The sequence below is a fragment of the Echinops telfairi genome, unplaced genomic scaffold (assembly GCF_000313985.2).
Source record: "Echinops telfairi isolate 266 unplaced genomic scaffold, ASM31398v2 ScPeMD7_9;HRSCAF=40, whole genome shotgun sequence".
NCBI lineage: Eukaryota > Metazoa > Chordata > Mammalia > Afrosoricida > Tenrecidae > Echinops > Echinops telfairi.
The window spans coordinates 19389590-19412553 of record NW_022103906.1 but is presented as its reverse complement, the minus strand read 5'-3'; the positions used below and the strand labels follow the sequence as shown (position 1 = coordinate 19412553).

Genomic DNA, 22964 nt, shown 5'->3' with positions numbered 1-22964 from the left:
CATCTTTCCAGTGTTTCTTCCCTCTTCTCCTGAAAGGGGCAGGGCGGTGGGTAAGCACGCAGGCTCTGGCAGCCCAGTCCAGGTTCTCCTCACAAGGGGGGTGGGGGTGGGGGGGGCGGGGGCGGGGATACCATCCTCACTGAAGCGGTGTGGGGACAAGATGGTGAAGCCATTACTTAGCTGTTCATTTCATTTCCTGGCCTGGAGACAAAGTCAGCATGGGAAACATTCTAGGAACACCCCCTAAAAATACAGGGATGGCTGGTCTTTGAGGAGAGACAGGGCAGGTGTCTGTCCTGACCTTGAGCTAAGGGCTGAGCTTGTTTCTCTATGGATCAGACATCTGGAGGGACACCCGAAAGGAAACGTCCCATGGAGCATGCAGATATTGCCAATCACCGGGTGACAGACACACCGGGTGGCATGTAGAGACGCAGGGTCCTCTGCTGAGTCAGAAGAGAGAATGCCAGTGCCTCTGTTCCTCTGAGCACTGGGCTTTCTGTTCAGGTGTTGAGACTTTCCTGCCTCGTCACTTGGCTTGGATGAGATGCCATCCTCTCAGGGACAGGAGCCATCCGGGGCTCTGAGAAGCCACAACTGGCGAAGGAACCTGCTAAGGTTTTCCAAAAGGATTAGAGCCCCATTCCCTATTATAAAGCCACTAGGTCAGGGCCATTCCAGGAGCTCAACCAAGGTTCTTTGTTAAGCTTTGACATCTCAGAGGCTTTGATCCACAAGGGGTTAACGGAGCCTCTGTCCCTATTGCATTTCTCCAACACTGCTGTTGAGAATGTTTGCATGTCAAGACGTGTGGAACAGACTAAAAATACTCTGAGTCGCCGCCGATCCACAGTGCTCAGCAGTTTCCAATTTGCTTTTGGCCATCAGCTGCCTCCCATTCACCACGAGGTGATTAGACTCTCATGTACTCATCACATTTGTGTTACGTCATGTCAAATTACATTGTAGGACATTGCTCAAAAATGGATTTGGCGGGTGATATTAATTTTTTTCTTCTTAAAAAACAACATGTCTCTCTCCTTTCTTTCCTACCACTCCCTCTTTGATCAGGCACCTGCTATCAATTTCTCCAGCCTGCAAGCAGAATTCTCAGAATGGGTCGGTCGCTCCTGATGCCGGACCCCGTCTTTGTGCGCCCTGGAAAGGCGTATGCACTGCAGATGGCAAGCAGATTAGGGAGTCCGTTGTCACCACATGCAAGTCAGTGGGGGGATCCAGACACCTGGATCCAGTGGAAGGGCCTGTGACAAGCACAGTGCTGCCGATCCAGGACTCCTGGCTTCCATAAGTGCATCTAGCAAGGAACTCAGTGGCTCTGGTGGAGTTTGCTGGTTTTCTGGTCCTCCCCCATCTTTCTTTGAGATGGAGAATGAGCGCCCCTTTTACCGTATAAGCTGTTGGTGTCCCGTGTGGTAGTTGGTAGTTGGCTAAAACCACTGACAGTGGAGTAGATTTGGACTCACGGCAACCCGGTGGGTGCCAGAGTAGAACACTGTGCTTCGGAGGGTTGGCAATGGCTCATCTTTTGGAAGTAGATGGCCAAGGTGTTCTTCTGAGATGCCTCTAGGGATTCAAACTGCTAATCTTTTCATTAGCAGCCGAGTGTGTTTGCCATTTGCACAACCCAGGGCGGCAGGTAGATGGGGGGGAGAGAGCAAAGGGTGAGAATGTTACCCTTCCTTGGCTGGTCCTATGGCTCAGGTATCTGCTTACTCCCAACCCGGTCCCTTTGCCTACCTCTGAATCCATTCCCATTGCCGCTGGAGCAGGCTGGCGACGGGGAGCCTTGGGGCCTGATGACGGGAGCAAAGGCACTCTTCTGCTTGACGGCAGGGAAAACTGACGAGGAAAACGGGAGGATGGAGGACGTGCTGGAAGAGCCGACGGTGGGGCTCGAGGACATGACTGGAAAGCAAAGGCACAAATGTCTCTTAGAACAGGGGTCATGGAAATTACACGGTTCTTTCAGTACAGACATTGGGCACACATTTACTGAGAGGTTGCTAACGTCTAGGCATTGTGGTCAATGTCCAGGATCAATGAGTTGAAGGAGGTGCAGCTACTGTGCTGTCCAATGGAGGGGATTGACAAGCAAAGAGATGGCGTGGGGGCGGTGGAGGGAATGTACACGCTGCGAAGGAGACACCGAGGATAGAATTTTCTTCTAGTTTGGAGGCAGGAGAGCCACCATGCAGGACGTGATATGGAGGGAAGTCTTAATTCAAGAGGATAAGCTGGACAAGAGGAGGCTACTGGGATCAGGGCGTCTGCAAATGATCACATCAACTCAAGAATGGAAGACTCCTTTCACCCTAACAAGCTGGCTCTGTCTGGGAACTATGTGCATCCCTGGGATGCGCCGGGCTCCCGCGCTTTGATCTATGGGGCTAAAGTCCTCCAGAATCCTCATCTCCACGGGACACTTTCTCATTAAATGTAAAAATTTATTAACATTTTGTAGATTACCTCCCTTTCCCTGTACTTTCAGAGCTCCTGGGAAATAAAAGCTGCAAGACAGATTCTTCTGACAGAATGTTTAGGGAGAAAAGAGCATTGATATTAAAATATTACCATTAAAATTACTTAAAGGAAGCCAAAAGCTAAGTGTTGGAATTGCCAAGAAAAATAAAGGCGATTCACACAGTAAAGGGCCCCACCTCTCAATGTCGGATACTCCACCAAGTTACAGCACACAAGAAGATAGCTTATTTTCTCTGGCCAACTGACTCAAGCAAAGGGTAAACTAGTGTTTACATGGATTCAATTGTTAGGGATGGCACCTTACAGGATAAGGTCACCTTCTGGGGACTCCTCATGTTGTTACTTCCCACAATTCTGAACTGCCCCAGTCACATCACTTCTCAACAAAATTGTTTTGTTTTCCTTGAAGGCTAACCCATCTAAAAGTACCAGGGTGGTAAAAGGTCTGGCAAATTGCTTCTGTTAAGATGAAAGCCAAGAAAACTCTATGGAGCAGTTTGACTCTCTAACACATGGTGATAGGTTTGATTTTTTTGAGTTGGATGACTGGTCTTATCCAACACGGAATCCTGATGAAATGGCTCAACAGCAACTAACAACAATAACTGCAATGCCCACAGTACAAAAGACCAAGAGACTAACACATGGCTTCTATCTCCAGAAGACAAGCTCTCCCACAAAGTAAACAGGGAAAATAAAGTTTGTGATTTATGGTCCAATGCCCAGGCACAAAATAGACTGATGGTTAAGTATGTGGAGATCTTGTGTCAGAATACAATGCTGCACCACCACCACTTCCCCCATAGAGATGGGACCTTAGCCGAAGGTATGAAACAATCATGCAGCATCTCTCTGCTATGCTGGTTTCTACAGCTGAAATCCAAACCAAAGGTTTCAAAAGAACACCATCTGAAGACCACTTATCCAACTCAAAAACATCAAACTCACTGCCATTAAGTCGATTCCAAGTCATTGTGGCCCTACAGGACCGTGTAGAGCCATCCTTGTAAGTTCCTGAGACTGTAACTCATTACAGGAGTCGAGAGTCTCATCTGTCTCCCGTAGGAAGTCTTTATTTTTAAAGTATAGCAGTATATTTCTTTCTTCAAGTAACATGAATTGAATGAAAACGTTGCAAAAGGAGATGGATGGACTACCAGGAGAATCATGTGCAGCGCTTGAAAATGTGAAGAAGATGAAGACATCAAGACATCACACACTCACACACACACACACACACACACTCACACACTCTCACACACACATACACACTCACACACACACACACTCACTCTCACTCACACTCACACACATACACACACACTCATACACACTCACTCTCACTCACACACACACACACTCACACACACACACACACACTCAAAACCTGGACACCAAGAGTGGCTCTCACTTACAGTTCCTGGAAATTCTGTATTCCTAGGCTTGGTTTTTACGTCAATGACACAGATATAGACACACTGTCCTCTTTCCCGAGGCTCACAATTAGAGGCTGAATGCAAGCAAACACTTGAGGTCATGATTCTGCACCCTTACTCCATGCTCCATGCAGGCGCGAGGCTGGGGCCTGGGTCTCTATGTCTGTAATATCAGCATCTCCCCTCACGCACCATGTTGGACAAGGAGGTTCACATCGTTGGTTAGGCATGTAGAGAGACATCCACTTGCACACTCTCATTCCCATGTGTAGCCCACACATGAATCATTTTTACAAATATTGGTTTCTGATAATAGGTCCCATCCTGATGTGGGGCTTACTGAGTCAACACGGCTGCGTCTCGGCAGGAGAGGAACCACCCCAAGCTTAGCAAGAAACACACAGGATCCGTTAAAGGGAGAATAAGGAAAGATCTGCCACAGACTCCTGGGATGAGGGAAAGCCCATTTAAAAATAGTTTTATAAAAAATTTTGTACAAGCATGAAATTATTCCCAACTAAATTTAGAATTTAAGGCAATGGTAATACAAATTTTAACATGTTTAAGAAATGTGTGTACTTTGACAAAATAATTCCTGTGGCAAAGAAACAAATATGTCATTAAAGTCAGAACACTGTTAGCTGTTTTCTTAAAGTAGTGAGAGGGGCTATTTATCTTAGCAGAGAGTAAAACTCACACACACACAACCTGGAATAGGGATGTTAGTGTTGTACTAGCGCAGTAGCAAAGAAACAGGCAGAGAGAGCCTCAGAATAAAACAGAGTCCAGAAACAGAGCTGGGCATATGTGAGAATTAATACATAATAAAGGTGACATTTCAAATTAGTGGGGAAATAAATGTCCCGGAACAATAAGCTATTTATAACCTAGAATAAATGTAGCTCACTTCCTCATGCTAAATGCCAAAATTAATCTAAGTAGATGAAAGAGTTAATGGTAAAAATCAATTCCTGCTAGAAAATGAGAAAGGTTATATAATTTACACACTTTGTATACTTTCTAGTTTCTAAATCTAATGCGGAAGATTGAATGGAGCTTCCAAAGAGAGTGGGAAGCAGAAACACTTGTGTAACACACAAGCAAATGCCAATGGTAAATTGGGAAAAACATTTGCAAGGCCGATTTAGACAAAATACGAATGTCCTTCATAGCTAATACATTCTTACAAATTAATTCAAAAAAGAAATGGGCAAAGGACAGGAGAAAGAAAGTCATAAAAAGTAGAAATGAAAATAGCTAAGAGGCCTATAGGGAAGCATTCAGATGTATTAGTAATAACGTGCTAATTAAAACAGTCATGCGATGTTCTTTTCTACTTACCAAATTGGTAAAGATTAAGAAAAATGATCAGGGCAGGGAAATAGACACTTTTCCTCTTCTGAGGGGAGAATTCATCTCTCTGGAGGGGCTTGAGGGATACAAAGTATCTGAAAATGTGTATATCATTTGACCTAGTAATTTGATTTCTAGAAATGAATCCCAAGGAGATAATCATGAATACAAAAAGAAATAGATCTAAGGATACTTTTGTACTGTTTTATAACGATAAAAAAAAAAAATAGGGAATAAATGGCCAGCAGCAGGATGAATGAGATGAAGTCAATGCAATGGAATGTTAGGCGAATGTTAGAGCTAGTGTTGGAGAAGATTACTTAATGACAGTGACTATCTAGTTCCACAAGTGAAGAAAGCAGATGACAAGACAACGTGTCCATCCAAGTCTCCCTTTCATTACACATACCGTATATACTCGAGTATAAGCTGAACCGAATATCCGCCGAGCACCTAATTTTACCACAAAAACTGCATTAAAAATGTGCTGAAAAACTAGGACTATACTCGAGTTCATACGGTATGTACATCAAAATCTAGAGGATACATATTGTGATATACATCTTAAATTTTAATGGTGGTATCTCTAGCTGATAGGATTAGGAGTATTCTTAAATTCATCTTTTTATTTGCCCATCATTTCAATATTCGATGCAATGGACATGTATTGCTATTAAGGCAGGAGAAACCAATAATGGCTATTAATGTTTACACATGGAGAGTCTTGCTACTTTGGTAGGAAATAATACAATCTCTGTTGTCAGCTGCCGCCCAGTAGGTTAACTGCCCCAAAAAAAACCCTGCCTGCACCTGTCGCATCCAGTCTCTGTGGCAGATCGAACCACTACAATCGGTCAAGTTCTGTCGATGCCTAGAGTTTTGTTGGACATTTTTGGAAGCATATCGTCAGGTCTTTCTTTCTAGTCCTTCTTAGTCAGGAAGCTTCCCTGAAATCTGTTCAGCATCATAGCAACGTAACAGCTGGGTGAATCCACGGAAGGTAAGAATTCATTCTACCCCTGAATCATCCTAGACAATCCTTTGCAGCAGCCTCATAGTCTTTGTGAGTGATTTATGGCTCTTCCTTAACTTAAGGCATTGCTGTCTGTAAACAAAGTTATCTATTAGCAACTCCATTACAAAAACAAATCATTGGAAACCCCTTTAATCCTGGGGGTGGGGGTGGGGTGGCAGCAAACATCACACCTAACATCTCCATGCCCTGTTTTAGGGTGTAAATCTGCATCGTTTTTTTAAAGCCTGGTGACATATCTGTAACTTTGGGAAACTGTCACTTTTCCTCCACTTTCTCTCTCATTGATCTTACGGCCGAATATCATCGTTTGTGCATCAGTGCAGACATCGCACTTTTCAAAATGTATCTCCCTGTGACCGGAGGGCTATGCTTTCAGTGCTAACAATCTCTGCATGGGGATAATGCGTCATTTTTCTTTTCTTTTACCCCCCCGCCCACCTACCCCCCACCCCCACCCCACATACCTCTTTCACATTACCTATAATGAGAATGTTACTATTGTGAATGACTTTTTTCTTTGCTAAAGGAAAAGATCATAGAAAGGTAGGAAACTATCATAAGAAGTTGTTGATTACCGCAGGAGACAGATTTCTTTCATAGGTTATTTTCTTACGTTTCAAGTTGTCCCTAGTAATTGTTCAGTGCTAGGCAACAGAAGAGGTCTGGCTAGGCCGTTTTAGAAACAGTAAACGGTGGAGAAAGCCCAGGACGTAGTCTCAGTCAGGGAAGTAGGATTCGCAGAGGAGAGGTTGCATTCTCACATGTGGGTAGGTATGTGTCTTCACCAACCTACGGAGCCCTGGTGTCACGGTGATTCCACGTTGCACTGCTAACTATCTAGGTCAGCCTTCCCAAATCATCAGCTTCTCCTCGGGAGAAAGAAAGAGTTTTGTGGTCTCCTAGGGTTAGGCCCGGAAACTCACAAGGGCGGCTCTACCCTGTCCTGCAGGGTGACTGTCAGAATTGACTGGGTGGTGGGTTTGGTTTGATTTAACTTCAGACTGGTTGGTGGATCTTCTGCCCTGTGGAGGTCCTTGTGGTGTTACAGGGACTTTGGTTAGATTATCTCAGGGGAGAGCAGGGTACCCCACTTTGGGTCACTTGATCCCACCGACCCACAACTGGCATTCTCCCAACAGCGCTCTCTGTCTCTCTCTGAGGAAGAAGGCCAAAGCCAAAGCAAGCATGCCAGGCCCCCAAATCTATGTGAACACGGGGAGTTCAAGAAAAACCACTTTTCTTCTTGGGAGCACTGATTGGCTTGCTGGAGCCCACAGGGCACACATCCTCCTTCTCAGCGAGCCATGGCATTTGTCGACGCTAAGGGGTCTGTCAGCATTTCATTATAACCCCCTGTTGCCAAGGGGTTAGAATTCAGCCATAAAAACTTGCACCGAGCTGGAACTTGGCACACACTGCTACCGCCAGGAAGCGAAGTTTGTATGTAAAATTGAAAAAACATCTGTTTGGATATTTTCGAAGCCGTGTGAGTGCACAACAGTCAAGATGCAGGTTTCTGATGCTCCAGCCTTGGCTGGAAGGCAAACCAAACTCGCCGGAAAGGCTTGGCTTGGTTTCTCTTTAATGTCTCCCTGGTCCAGCCACATCGGACTACTTTAAATAATAAAAATGAAAACCCATAGAATTGTCTTTTCAGACACAAGCAACTGAACTGACAAAATAGCCTTTCCCTTGGGTGTTTTTTCCCAGAGAATTGAAGACTTAGCTGGTTAGAAAACCACAGGACAGATACTACTGTAATGAACTCCATGGGGCATTCAGTATTTTCTAAGTAGGGGATTTTATTGTAATGGATGCCCTGCTTGGAATCCCAGTGCCAGCCTGCCACTCCTTCAGACTCTCCCTCAGAAAACAGGGGTGCAAAGGATCACACCAGTATTAGGGAGAAGGAGAAATTTCTCTGTGCCAGTTTCCCTTCTCGGTTGGGCCTCTCTTTTGCTCCCCTGCTTCCTATGTGCGGTCTTGTTTTCATGAACAATCTGAAGAGCTGGGGTGTTGTTATTCTCCTTGCAGAAGTTCATTTGGGGAAGGGGAGTGGACAGAAATTGTCGCTTGCTGGAATGTGGCAGCAGGAAAGGAAGGATCGGTCCCTGCCAAGGAATCAAGTGGACCCTTGCAAGCATCTTTTTCTTTCTCTCATTGCCTCCATATACTACACGCTTTATGAGCATTTGTAATGGACAAAACAATAGGGTGAGCATTTTTAATTGACAAAACAATAATGTCCTGTGGTTCAATATAGTACATATATGAGGGTAATTTTAAAATGATTGCTCCCCATAGAAACGTTGATTAAACAAAAATATCCCAAATGGAAAGCAGTTGCTTCCCGATGTAGCCCCAACTAGGTCGGTCCACCTCGGAGAATGGTGAGTCCATCTCTCTAACATGTCCCTGGAGAATTCTGGGCTCCTCGATTTACACCGTGTTAAAAATGGCAAAGAATCCAATCATATCCCATCGAAATATTCTTTGAGCAAAGAGAAGTCTGCAGAGGCCAGGTCAGAGCTGTGGAGTAGAAGGTTTCCCAATGAAATTCCCATTGGGTAGCCCTTGCTGCCTCCCAGAATGACCAGGTGCGCTGTCACGATGCCCAAAACATGTCTCAGCGCAGCTCTCAGGGCCAATTGCTCACCAAGGCAGTGTTCACTTTGCTTAAAGCTCCTTTCCAATAAGCCCTTGTCAGCTTATCTTGTGCTCTTGCCGAAAATCGACCAAAAGTATCCCCTTTGGAGTCCCCAGAAGTTATCCTAACAGTCTGAACTGGCCTCTTCGCCTTTCATTCAAGTGTTCCCACAGATCGCCCCAGAAGCCACTGTTCTGATTGGGTTGTGTTTTTCTGAAGGCACCTTCCATAGCCACTGAGCCAAAGACATGCGTACACAAGTCTTCCTGGGGATAAACCCAGGCGAGTATGAACTGGCACCTGGTTTCTTCCTGTGCATTGAATTTTAGTTTTATATTTACCTTCCTGTTTTATATATAGGTGTTTCTGTCAATCAAAAAATTATCCGGGAGAAGAAATTTCAAATTGTTCAACCGAATAATATTTTGTAAGTATATTAGGTCTCTCTTATCATAAAAAACATAGTATTCTGAATCTGATGATGTATGCTCTAGTTTCATTTTTACCATTTATTGACTATGAGTTCTTACATACATTATTTAATAACTCTTATTTATTAAAATTATTAGAATAATAATTATGTTTCTATGCCACCAAGTTGTGTCGCTCTGACTGGACTACATGTGAATGTGATTTTTAAACTGTAGAGTGGAATGTGATTCCAGAGTACCTCCTCCTCCTGCCATCATCGCTGTAATGTGACATTATTTATGAACTGAGTGTCTCATCCTTTATTAGGGGTTGGAGATTTTGTAACGTCACCACATGCCTTGTCTTCTCGGTGAGATTTCGTAGAGAAATCTTAACAAGGACTCAACAACATAAACAGTGTTCTCCTAAGCTACTTAAATAATAATGATAATAACATATGAACCTAAGACTGTATATATGTGTGTATGTAAATATACATCTTTACGTATGTATATGTGAGTGTATATATGTATGTGTATATATGTGTGTGTGTACACACATGATACAGTATATTTCTTCTTCTTTGCTTTAGCATCTCCTAAGCTCAGAACTAAATCAGGGGCTTTCTTGGATAGACTGCACCTCTTCCATACTTGCCTTAGAATTTATCTAACCATGTTTTTCTTTCTTTCTTTTCAGTTACTTCTTTCCTATAGTATACTTTTGTGCTCTTTGCCTAGATCTGCCCCACCCCTGCCCCACCCCCCACAGGGGAAAAAGAAGAAAGAATAACTTGTAGAACAAGAGAAGGTAAAAACAAATAAGTAAACAAACAAATAAACCAATTATTTGTTTTCCTGAGTCCATCTGAGCTAAGTCAGTCGGGGCCATGTGACTGGGCACAATGCCGAAGTCATGCAGCTTCAGCAACCCGCGGTAGTTTGGGTGTGGAGAGATACCCTCAGCTGCCCACTGTTACTTGGTGGAGAGCGTTGGAAATACGGATCAGACAGATAACCCAGAAATAACTCATCCCTGTGGGCCCTGGGGAGCCAGCACCCCCTAGGCTGGGAGCCCCTGCCTCCAGGCCCACGTATGTTGCGGCCAGAGCGCTGGTGGACACGGCTGTGTGCTGTCCTCGTGCTCCCAAAGCTCTGGGCAGAAAGGAACCCCTCTGGGGGAAAGGGAGCGTGCTGCAGAACCTTGCTGGCAGACCCAACATTTCAAGAACTTTCTCCACAATCATTGCAGGTTCTCCTTGTCAAGTTCTCCCGTGACCTGAAGGCTTCCCTAAGTGGGTTTGGAAAACACTCAGATGCTCTCAGGCCCTGGGACCCTTTTGTAAGTTCCCTGAGTTAGCCCCGAAAGCAACCTGGAGAGTTTTCACCTCTTCCCAGAGTATCTAAATTGCTGCTAGACCAGAGGTTAAGATCAGAGGTGGTGTCTCAGTCTATTGCCTTATCAGAAGCAGTGAACTCCCAACTCTCAGGACGTACCTAAGGGAGGGCAGAGCCATGAGACAAAGTTAGAAGGCGTCAGGCAGTGTCGTGCACAATAACCTGAAGGCGTGCATCCTCCAGCCACGGCACAGGCCTGCTTTCTTCTACCTGGGTGAGCTTGCACAAGTCAGCGGACGTCTGTGCACGTATGCAATGGAGAGGATATTACTAACCGCAGGAAGTTCTGCTAATGATGGAATAAAATATCACCTATGAAAACACCTAATGAAAAAGTGGGCCTGAATCAGGACCTTAACCACTTGTTCCCAACCTCCCACACCACATAATCTCGTTGTAAATGGGTGGGCAGTTTCATTCCTGTTCTTTCCCCCAGAAAGCTTGGAGAAGCCAAAGGAGCCAAAGCCCAGCTAAGAAAAAGCAACAAAAGTCAGGGTAAGCTTATCATCGGGCCAGTGGGCTCCTCATCAATGAGCTGCAAAGATCAGGGAATCCACCTTTCCCCCAAGAAGGTCGAATATAAAAGCCAGAGGCCCGCAGAGCTAGAAAGCCATTCAATGGAAACGGCACTTACTTCCATAAGGGGAGCCTGTGGGTGAGCCGTTGAGAAAGCCTGGTGACCCTGGAACGCCCAGGTTGGCCATGGGGACGTTGCTGTAGCCATTCATACTGTTACTGGAGGTACTGTAATTAGACTGCTGAGGTGTGGAGCTGGAAGAGTATCCCCGAGGAGAGATGCTGCTTGTGTTGCGAATGTATCCTTGACAACCAAAGAAAACGTATGTAAATCAACCTGCAAATGTGGAGCAGGTGTGTGGCTAGAACAGGCCCAGGACAGCCCCAGACAATAGAATAGCACCGAGATGTCCTTGGACAGTGGTGGAAAGCAGACGCTTTGTTTTTAGCCTCTTTTAATTTCTTCCTCAATCCTTGATGCTCTAGTGCTCAAGTACTGGGCTGCCAACCCAAAGGTTGGCAGTTTGAACCCATCTTCGGCTCCATGGGAGAAAGCAATGCCAGTCTAGTTGCATAAAGATTTACACGCAGCCTTGGGAACCCTACGGGGCAGCTCTACTCTGTCCCATTGGGTCACTGTGCGTCCCAATCAACTGAAGGTTGCCGTTGAGTGGTATACCTTCCTCTCTCTTTCCCACCTCCCTTAAGGCTGGGTCCCTGAGATTTCCTCTTTGCTCTTTCTTTCCACATTCCCGTCTCACACCAAGGGACGAGTGAGCCATGCATTGTGGATGGGAGCTCCCAAGTCGCATTTCATGTAGCACTCGACTCTTGCGGGGGCTCGTTGGCATCCTTGGGAGGGGCATTCCGAAGTCGAATCAAGCTTGGCCAGTGCCGTTTCCGGCAGCAGCTTTTTGCAGACTCACACTTAAAGGGCCTAGGGACACATAACCCAACTTTGCTTTCTTGACCTAGTGTTTTCCAAATGAAACAAAACATAGCGTCCTTTCATCTAGTGCTCTGATAAAAGTATATTTCAAAATATGCCGAGACTTAGGATATTATCAGGAACATTTATGTCTTTCAAAACCTGCTTTTATGTTCAATTTAGGGCGGCACCTTAAGAATAAATTGGCCTCAATGAAATAGTCTTAACACTATCTATTTTACATATAAAAGCATCCTTCCCCATATATCTTTGTTGCTATAGATTTATAAATGATATAACCCAACATTGGAATTTGTGGAATAAAACCAAGCTTTTCACCATCGGTTACCAGGATGAGAGAGTTGGGTATAATAAATGAAAACGGCAATAACTCATCCTTGCTGCATTATTCAATCTGGTTATCACAAGAGCAGAGATAGAAATTTTATTCACTGGATGCTTCTAAACCTACTCTCAATAAGCCTGCTCAGTGCCATCAAGTCAATGCGGACTAATAGTGACCCCGGTGAGTTTCTGAGACTGTAACTCAGTGGTTCTCAACCTGGGGGTCACAACCCCTTTGGGGGTTGAACGGCCCTTTCACAGAGGTCTCCCAAGTCACAACAGTAGCAAAATTGCAGTTATGAAGTAGCAACAAAAATAATGTTATGGTTGGGGGTCACCCCAACAGGAGGAAGTGTAAGAAAGGGTGGTGGCATGAGGATGGCTGAGAACCCCTGCTGTAGCTGTTTGGGGGAGTAGGAAGCCCAGTCTCTCCCATGGTCCTCCTGGTGGTTTCAAACTGCTGACCAGGCAGACAGAAGCCCAGTGGTTGACCACTGCAGCACCAGGGCTCCCCTTCAGCAAGTCTTCCCCTTTCTAAATCTTGTCCTTAGGGATTTCCAGGTAAAGAGGTCTAATGTAAAGCTCATACTCAAACAAGATACCATCTACGATATTGAGAAAATCCCATAGATGACTATATTTCTTAACTGCAGACACATTCTTTTTCACAGTGCCTGACTCCACCCTGAACTTGAACTTCCACTCCAGCAGAGTAAACGTCTATGGTGTTTAGACTTTGAATCCAAGAAAGGCCATACCTTGATTATTTCCCTGGGTTGACTCTGAGATGCTGACCCCAAGCTGGCTGCCATAAGAATTGATCCCCATCATGCCGCTGTGAGCCGGAGAGCTGGAGAGAGCGGGGATCTGGCTGGGATTCCTGGGGACGCTGTAGAGGGCTTCAGCAATGTCTGCGGCTCGTTTCAGAATGATGTCCTGTGAAATGGCAAGTGGAGAGGAGTGTTTTACCAGAGTGAATTGTCAAGCTCGACAGTGCACAGAATGTAAGGCTCTAACCTGGTTATTGTGTGGTGTGCCATAGAGGGCTTCCACTAGATCGGCAGCTCTTTTCAGCAGCATTTCCTGGTAAAGAAGAGGAAGGGTGGGCTATCATCAAAGGGTCAATATTGAAATGGCAAAACAAAGGGAACCGCCTACACATCCCCCCAGCCCCTAAATTGTAAGCCATTAGTCAAGAAGTTGTCTATATGGGTTGAAAGAATACAATCCTATATATTAATCCCTCCATAAATATGTATCTACATGCAATTAACTTCTATGAAATCGTTCCATAAATGATTGTACTACTGAAACAAACAAACAAACAAAAGAATCAACACAATTGATAGAGTTAGTTACCATTAAAAATGTCATGGAAATCCTATTTTTTAAATGCTTTCAGACAATTCTATTAAAACAAAAGCAAAAACACTAGTGCTCTAATTAGCCAAATTAGCCAAATATGTTTTAAATGATTGATTGACCTGAGTCTAGCTGCATGCCAAGGTGCTGTCCAGAGTCCTGAAATTATCTTGGCAATGCATTCTGTAAAATTTTATTCTAATAAAGATGAATTCTTTCAATAATATTTCTCCCTGTTCGTTTTAACTGGGGAGAATTAGTAATCAGTAATCCCTTTCCTCTCATTTTGTGTTTTCCTCCTCCTGTTTTTTACAACCTTTTAAATTGCTATTAACCTACTTTCCAAATATCATCTAATATCATGGTGGGGCTGGGGATTTTTCCAAGAGGCAAATAAAGGTGTGATGTTGAATCAACTGTGGTATTTGAATTTCCCTCACAGTATAGAAAACAGGACACAGTGGCTTCTCATTTGTGTGTTTAAAACAAAGCTACAAATGGCATTTAAGTTTCAATCATTTCTCATTAACTGAATGACAACTAGGAGCCCTAGTTGCACAGTGGTTACACATTGAGCTCACTGCAAGGTCAGCAGTTTGAAACCACAAGCTGCTCCATGGGAGAAAAAAGGGGCTTTCTACTCCCATAGAGAGGTACAGTCTCAGACACCCACAGGGGCAGTTCTGCCCTGTCCTTTAGCGCCACTGTGAGTCAGCATTGACCCAATGGCAGTGAGTTTGGTTTGGTTTGAATAACAACTAATGCCTTGATATATTTTTTTAAGTTAGGAAAAAGGCAAAATAATGAGTCAGACTCATCATGCAATTTTCACAAGCAAGTTCATTTAAAAGTGATGTATTTGATAGAAATTGTAGATGGTGGTGTTTTTCGTTCTGTTAAATGCCTGTGGGCATAATAAGTAATCATTAAATACTAGATTGGGGGTTAGTGTTTTACTGCCATCATAAGTAGAAAAAGCCATACTTCAGTGTGATGGAGTGAGAACTTACACGTTGAACCAATTATACAATTACCTATTTTCAAAAAGCTAGCAATGTTTTATAAGCAAAATATTCTTATAGTATACTTGTTTTGGAGAGCTCGATTTCAGATTATAGATTTCTGCAGAGATTGAATCATAATATAGCTCATAATTAGTAGAGATGTTGTACTCCTCTTGTATCTAAAGCTAGAAAAATTCCAAGAGACTTAAGGTCTAAACTTCAAAGCCCAATTCATTTTAAAGGCAGGTAAATGACTGGATTTGTCTAAGTTTGCCAACATCCTACAGAAACCTTTTCATGTGTAAAATTCTCAAAGCAGTTTACCTTGGCTAACCTCTCAGGGTCTCCAGGATGCCTTGGGATGACTTTCTGCAGCCTTTGAAAGCCGTAATCTATGGTGGGTTCATTTAATGCTGAAAAAGTAAAGTCTTATTTTGAGTATGTATCCTGACCATAACGTAAATCGTCTAATTAACATCCCACAGGTAATGGAAAGCGCCTGATACCACCTGTCTGGCAACTGACACATAATGGACGCAATCAACTGTTAATGCAATTAATGGATGCAATCATCTTGGTTAATGCAAACAAAAGTTGAAAATTTATAGTAATGTTTATAGTATCCAATAGACTAGCATGGCAAAATTTTCAGAAACTGTGATTAGTGTTACCATTTTTTATGTATGTACACTTATAATTTTCTCATTCTTAAATAATCAGAGATATGAATGCAATCAGCCATATCCCAATTCCTTATGAATGCCAACAATCTAATTTCATATTTATCTCCCCTCTCTCCTATCTCCCTTCTCTTTCCCAAGTGTGTGTCTGTCATCTATCAATTCCTCTCTTGAATGTCTTCTTCATAATTAGTATCTCAAATATTTACCTGTAATATACATATACAATACATTTATGAATTTATTTTTATGAAACTCTGACCTGATGCTTAACATGTTCCACCGTTTGCAATTATATTTAGATAAGATAAACATGTGCTTATATCAGGCTCCTCCCCTACACTACAAGCTCTATAGACACAAAATCACCCTTTTGTTGCTCCTCCAATATGCTCCCATTGCACAAGACCATGCCAGCGACATGGTAAACATTTTGTGTCAGCAAGTGCAAAATGAGCGAATGCATGACTGGATGGACGGATTAATGCAGCACTTCTACTATTCTAAAGTGCTTCTTACACTGATCCCTTTATTCTTTTTCCTTCTCCTTATTCTCCGTTTTTGAAAGTTTGTTGTTTTAAACCTGGTTTTATGATTAACACACAATTCTATTAAAAAAGATTTTAAAAACACAGAATAAAATCAAAGTCATGCATTACTCTCCCCGGGCAGCAATGAACACAAGAGTGTGCATTTCCTTGGCATCTTCCTTCTTGGGAAATATGCCTGCTGCAGAGTTGTTGCTATTGCTCTAACTCTAAAGATGATACTTTTTGTTAAGTAATTGTAAAACTATACAAATAAACCATCTATAACCCTACTACTTTAGAGATAAGCTAAGTCAACTTTTTTTTCTTTTATCATTTCAAACTTAAATGTATGCACAGGTGAGGAGACTTCAATAAGTTTGTAAAAAAAACGAAAATGAAAGGTAATGGAAATTTCCCATGAACTTTGTGGCACTCCCACATATTAAAAACGACTTGCATGCAAGTCAGACTATTGTTGAAACTGCTTGTTATCCATTTGCAATATATCATTAAATTTCCTCTACATTATTAAATATTCTTTCCTAACGTTACTTAAAATTGCTGCATATTTTTCTCTACACCTCCTATAATTTGCTTAAATGGTTTCCTAATGTTGGGCATGTAATATTAATACTTTCTGCATATTTTTCCAGAATTTTTTTTCTTATAAAAAGAACATTATACATTGAGATTTTTAACACTTTGTCATCTATATTGAACTATCATATCCTAGTGTGTCCTTATAAACAAGTGACTTCTAAACTGGCATCTATAGATACACGCATCTATGTGACATACAGATCTCTATATGGATATAGAACCAGGGATGCTGTTGCTAATGTCAGATCGATCTTGGCTGGGATCAAAGATTAATAGAAAGACGTTGACTTGTGCTTTATTGACCATGCAAATAAAAATACACTCAACCATGTGGATGATAATCAATTATGGATCATTTTGTGAAGAATGAAAATTCCGGAACATTCTAGCATGTTCATGCTGAAGCTGCACACAGACCATGAGGCTGTTTTTCTAGAACAGAATAAGGGGTTCCTTTGTGAAGTTAGGTGTAAGTTGTATCCTTTCCCCATACTTATTCAATGGTAGACTGAGCAAATAACCCAAGAGGCTGGACTATATGAAGAAGAATATGGCATCAGGATTAGAAGAAGACTCGGTAAAATCCTGCTATATGCAGATTTTACAACCTTCCTTTCTGAAAGTCAAGAAAACTTGAAGCACTTACTGATAAAGACCAGAGACTACAGCCTTCAACATGGATTACACCTTCATGTAAAGAAAACAAAAATCCACACAACTAGACCAATAGGCCAGGTCATGGTAAAAAGAGAAAAGATTGAAGTTGTCAAGAATGTCATCAACACCCATGGAAGCAGCAGTCAAGAAAACCAGCGATGGGTCGCACCAGGCAAATCTGCTACCAAAGGTCTCTTTAGAGTCCTAAAAAGCAAGGATGTCGCTTTGAGAGCTAAGATGAGGCTCCCTCAGCCACGGTGCCTTCCCTTGGGTACTAGCAGGTGAAAGGTGGACCTTTGTACAAGGAAGTTATGACAAGTGCTCTCACAATCAGCTCCTAGCACAGTTCACAGCACCAAAACCCCGATTTTATTGTCTTACTGAGTGGTTATTTCATCTGTGTTATAGTGTATCCAAACCTATGACAGACATGATTACTTTTTGATTCATTCTCTTGGGCTCATACATTCATATCATCAACACATAATGATCCGTTTTTGCTCCGTTTAATAGATGTACCTCTAATTCTCTTCATCTCAACTTCCCAAAGAATTTCTCCAAATAAGAATGATAATAGGTGCCGTGATTTTTAGATGTTACCACATTCACTACCAAATGTTACTACATTCACTACTGAGATAGTTAAGGTATGTTGTGCCAACCTGGCCAATAACACATGTGGGATTAATTGAAGGTTGGAGAGATAAATGGCTCAGCAAGTCTCACCTTTCTAGTTCTCGGGTCTCTTGCTCTCTGATGGTCACACCAGGGCGCAGCTGCCTTAGCCAGTTCCCTGCTTTGGTTGGCAAGGCTCACTTCCTGCAAGACATCCCTGAGGAGAAGCCACATGTACCTACCCCAATGCAGCCCTGGGTGCTGGAGCAGCCGTGTGGAGATCCTGGCAAGGCTGAGATGCTTACACATTCACTGATTCGGCTTTCCTCCTGCAGTCGGCATCACAGTGTGTGTTTTGTGAGATGGAGGAGGACTTTGTGGATTGGTGTGGACATTGGGCTAATGATGGACTTATGGGCTTGGATAGCACTGGGTTGGGATGCTTTCTTAATGTACACTTACCCTTTATATAAAACTCTTTCTGAAACATATATGAGTTTCTGTGGATTTGTTTCCCTAGTTTACCGACTAACACAACTACCAAATGTAGTTGAGATATATCATGTTACATTTGAGATATATCATGTTACAAGAGTTTTGTTTTTTTTAATCAAGACTTGCTGGAGTTTTAGAATTACAATCATATTAACTTTCTCCTTTGTCCAATTGATTTTTGTGCTTTCTCATAAACACCCCAAGCTTTCACAATTAAATGTCTATTTATGGATGTGATAAATATTTTTCTTAGTATATTTCTGAATTAAATTTATTAATACTTTCTTACAATACTGGCATGAAGATTACATCAGTGAAATTCCTAAGAAAAGAAGTGCTCAACAAGCATCAGTTATCATGGTTCCTGGTGGTGATGTTGTTGTTAGGGACTGGGGGCCATATTAACAATTGGGGTGGTATGCATGGTTTTGTTCAACTACTATTTGATTTTTGTTTTGTGCCGAGTTTGAAAAAGAAATTGCGAGGCTTTCTGTTCTATCCCCTACTCTATAAAACTGACTTAGCACTGGTATTCTGTTTATTCACATTGGAGAGAATTACAGTTCAAATGCTCTCTCTAGTCAGATCATTAGAAGCGTTTTAACCAAACCAAAGTGATTTTGTTGTTCTTACCCTAAAATAAGTTTTTCACATTGCTCACATTCTCTCTTGGTGGCAATATCCCCACCCCTGGATCTTCCTGTATAATCACACTGTGCTGCTGTACTCCCACCTCTCTGGCCATCTCAGCCCCCTTTGAGAACTGGTCTTCCTCTGTCTGTCTGGTACATGCTGATGCTTCCCAAGATGATGACCACATCAGTCTTCTACTCTGCTGTACACTCTCCTTACACGATGAATGCCCCATGATTTCCATGCTATGCAGCATGCTGACCATCACAAACCTGCTAGCCCAGATGGCTTGCCCAAGATACAGCCTGGGAATTTCCACTTCAAAGTCCCATAAACTCCTCCCACTCAAGATTACCCAAATCTATGTGATTCTCCGTGAAAATGGGCAATCACCCATCTGATTGCTAACCAGAAACCTTGAATTCATGCCTGATTTTTCAACCTCATTTGTAGTGTTTCTAGAAAAACCATCCATTTAATTGAGATTTTCATAAGATGTTGTGCATAAGATTCTGCCTATTTTTTACATGGAAAAAAACATTTCACTTCCTATGATTCTCTGTCTCTCTTTTGTAATTTTCTATTTCTGGTTTCCATCTTCAGTTCCAAACTGTCTAGGTGGTTATCTACTAAACTATTAGTAGTTTATTCTAGTTCACTGCATGGGGTTCAGAAAAAGTGGTCAGCACACAGTTTATTTATTTATTTGTGGGTGTGAATTAATCTATAACTATTAGTCTTGTCTATGTTCCATGTGTACTGCTTTACATACATTATTCCATTTATCTTTTTGTTCACATTTAAAGCACTTTATTTATTTTTGATAGTATAAAATAAGAAGACATTTGTCTTTTCACTTTCCCCTATACAGTTTCAAAAATGTATATAGAGATATATTTTTCCAATGATGTGGAAGATTTGTAAACAGGACCTTTACATTTCTCTAAACACACTTTATTCTTTTCTAATTCTTTGCCTCTGTTGGGTCCCTCAATAGATAAGAACACTTTCTTATTTTTTTTTTTTAGTTTCTCTCTTTCTTCTTTCTACTTTTACATTTTTGTTAACAGTCCATTATTCTGAACTAATATAACTATTATTAGATTTTCTCTGCTCCGTATCTTTTAAGAACTTTATATTTACCTTAGGCTTTAACATCATATTAAATAGAGTGTCAGAACTACATTGAACTGTTTTCTCTCCTGACTCCCAGTCCTGGAATACCACAGCCTTTCCACTCTAGTGTTCTTTGCTGATTCAATTCTCTAGTAGTCAGGTTACATCTACTGGCAATTTTTGAGTTAAAATGAGGGTTGAAGACTATCTGGAATAAAAGACAGAAATAAGAGCATATCGATCTCTCTGAGAGCCAGACAAGTTCTTTGGCTGTAGAAGTGCTGAGCATGCGCTGTTCCTTGGAAGACCACGTTGTTGCGGCCGTGTCTCCTGCTCTTACCCCAGGTGTGTGGGAGTCTCTGTCCGGAGGCTGTACAGGCTCCGGGTCCATTCTCCGCCAGTGCTTGCCGGCCTGGGAACGTGCGCCCCACTCCCACACGGCTCCCTGTGCACACCGGCGCAACTAACCGCACCAGCTGCGTTTCTCGCATCAACACCAGCTTTCTCTCATTGTTAGGTTTTCTTGAAAATATCTTCAGATCTATTGCAGGGTCAGGGGCAGATTAAACACTTGTAGCCCCATTACCATTTTATGAAGAAGCACATTTTAGGAAGCGTTTGGGTTTAATTGAAATCAAGTAAACTTCACCCCACCCCCCTTAGCATTATAAAGCCAGCAAGATCTGAAGTGTTTTTCCTTAATAAGAGCAGGGTTTTTTAATATAGTGGTAATATTCAATCACATAATCTTTATTACTATTATTACAATGTGTGGAGGGTTTACTATGTTACAGGCACTGTGCCGAGCACTTTGTATGAGTTCATTTAACCCTGATTGCAACCCTATGTCATGGGTCATGCAAGCCTATGTCACTTTGGATACAATTCCAGGTGTTGAAGAGGGAGTCAGTGCCCTGCCTTTTCTATAACTCCCAGGGCTGAGTTTTAGCTCAGCTGCTGTGGAGTTACAGAGGCTGTTGTAAGCCCCCAGCAAAATATGCCAGTGATCCATCTGAGCAGAAGGCTCCCCCTCTGTAGCCTCCGACTGGGCTGGAACTGATGGAGACAAAGGAGGTGCTGAGACTTGGCTACAACACCCTAGGTCTCCTCTGACCCCTTCCTCCTCCCCGCGCTGCCTCCAGGGCAGAGTTGGAGGGAAGCCCCCTGCGTTGCCTGAAGTCCCCAGACACTGAGAGCAAGAGAGGCCCCATTTGGTACCAATCAGCAAACACAAACAGCTGCCCTGTGCTGCAGGGTGAACGCACTGGGAGACAAAAATACTCTAAATCGGTCATAGCCTTATCTCCCTCCACCCCCCTCCAAAGACACACACACACACACATCATTTCATTATTCAAAGTGCTGATTGACTTATATGGAGAAAACTGAAATTATAGATATCAGTATATTGATCATATGTTGGCTACAAATTAAAGGAATATCCCAGAAGATGAAATAGCTATTTCTCCTCCCACCCCTTACTCTTCCAGAAGGTCTTTGATGGATTTGCTCAGGGAGTGTCCGGAGAAGGAGCTCTGTCCCTCTCAGGAGAACACTACAGTGGTCCCTAGGGGCCTCCTGGCCGAGAACCTTCTTCCTGCCCTACCCCTCCCAGAGCTGAGCTCCCATCAGGACACAGGGGTAGGGTGTAAAGGGCTTCTCTCTAGTAGAACATACTGCACATTTGTACTAATTTCTCTGCTATTGTTTTGAAACTCACCAGGGCACTTGGGTAAAGTCTGATTTTTCTTACATTTCCCCCGAGCAGCCCGTAGTGGTCACTGAATGAATAGATTGGGCCCAATTATCTAATTTTCATGTTACTTACAGCTGGCATGTCCATCTCAGTCTTTGTTGGCATAAATGGTGGGATGTGTTATGTGTGTATCATTCCCAATGAAAAAGATGATCCTAGCACACACGCCGGTCGCCTACATGGTCCAGGATGAGATTGCTCATGTGTGCAGACTCACGCACGCTATTTCATTTGATCAAGAGCATTTTGGAAGTAGAAATCATGAAGTGAAAAACACTCAGGTTCTGGTTGGTCAAAGCCAACCCACCCACGCCCCTCCACCCCCACCTGCAAGCATTCAGCTTTTACAAGAACAAGAGTTTAACGACTTTTACTTGGGTTCCAAACTAAGCAGTTGCTTTTGCCTCCTAGAGCTTCAGCTACATCTTGAATCCCAGCTCCTCCTTCCCCACCAGTCGTCCCCGCCACCCTGAAGGTTCTTTGACTTCTTAGGGCTGGTGTGAGCCAAGTAAACCTCAATTAGCTAAGGAAGTGCCCAAGACCAACACCCAGGCGGTCTCTAAGGGCCAACCAACTCATTAACCACCATCATCAGTGTAAAATTTACAACCTCTTCTACCACATGGAGTGTGGGGATGCTGTGAAGTTCTGCCAACCCTTTGGCTGACAGGTACACAGAGAAAGTCTGGCAAGGCAAAAAACAGAGTAAATTAAAATTACACTTCAATCTATAGGCTCTGTTTACCTATGTCTTTCTTTAGTAACATAACATTAAGGTAAAAGGTCATTTCCCTAGTGAAATATAATTTATATTTACCTTTTATTAAATAATTATGGCATGGCATGAAGTTAAATATTACAGAAGCTAATCAAAGGGGAATTCAAGAGAGAAAGCTCAGACATGAGAATTTCGTCTTTGCTATACATAGAATATCTTAATCCTCC

General features: G+C 42.7%; 1 protein-coding gene across 1 annotated transcript in view; it reads right to left on the bottom strand.

Annotated features, from left to right (window-relative positions):
* Positions 1-22964, bottom strand: part of EBF2 (EBF transcription factor 2) — a 217922-nt gene that overhangs the window by 4624 nt on the left and 190334 nt on the right. Inside the window, exons 13-17 of the mRNA XM_013005913.2 lie at positions 15262-15350; positions 13589-13654; positions 13330-13507; positions 11417-11602; positions 1759-1926 (exon numbers count right to left, since the gene is read on the bottom strand). Of these exons, the coding sequence (XP_012861367.1) occupies positions 1759-1926; positions 11417-11602; positions 13330-13507; positions 13589-13654; positions 15262-15350 (687 nt within the window). The remainder of the gene's footprint in view (positions 1-1758; positions 1927-11416; positions 11603-13329; positions 13508-13588; positions 13655-15261; positions 15351-22964) is intronic.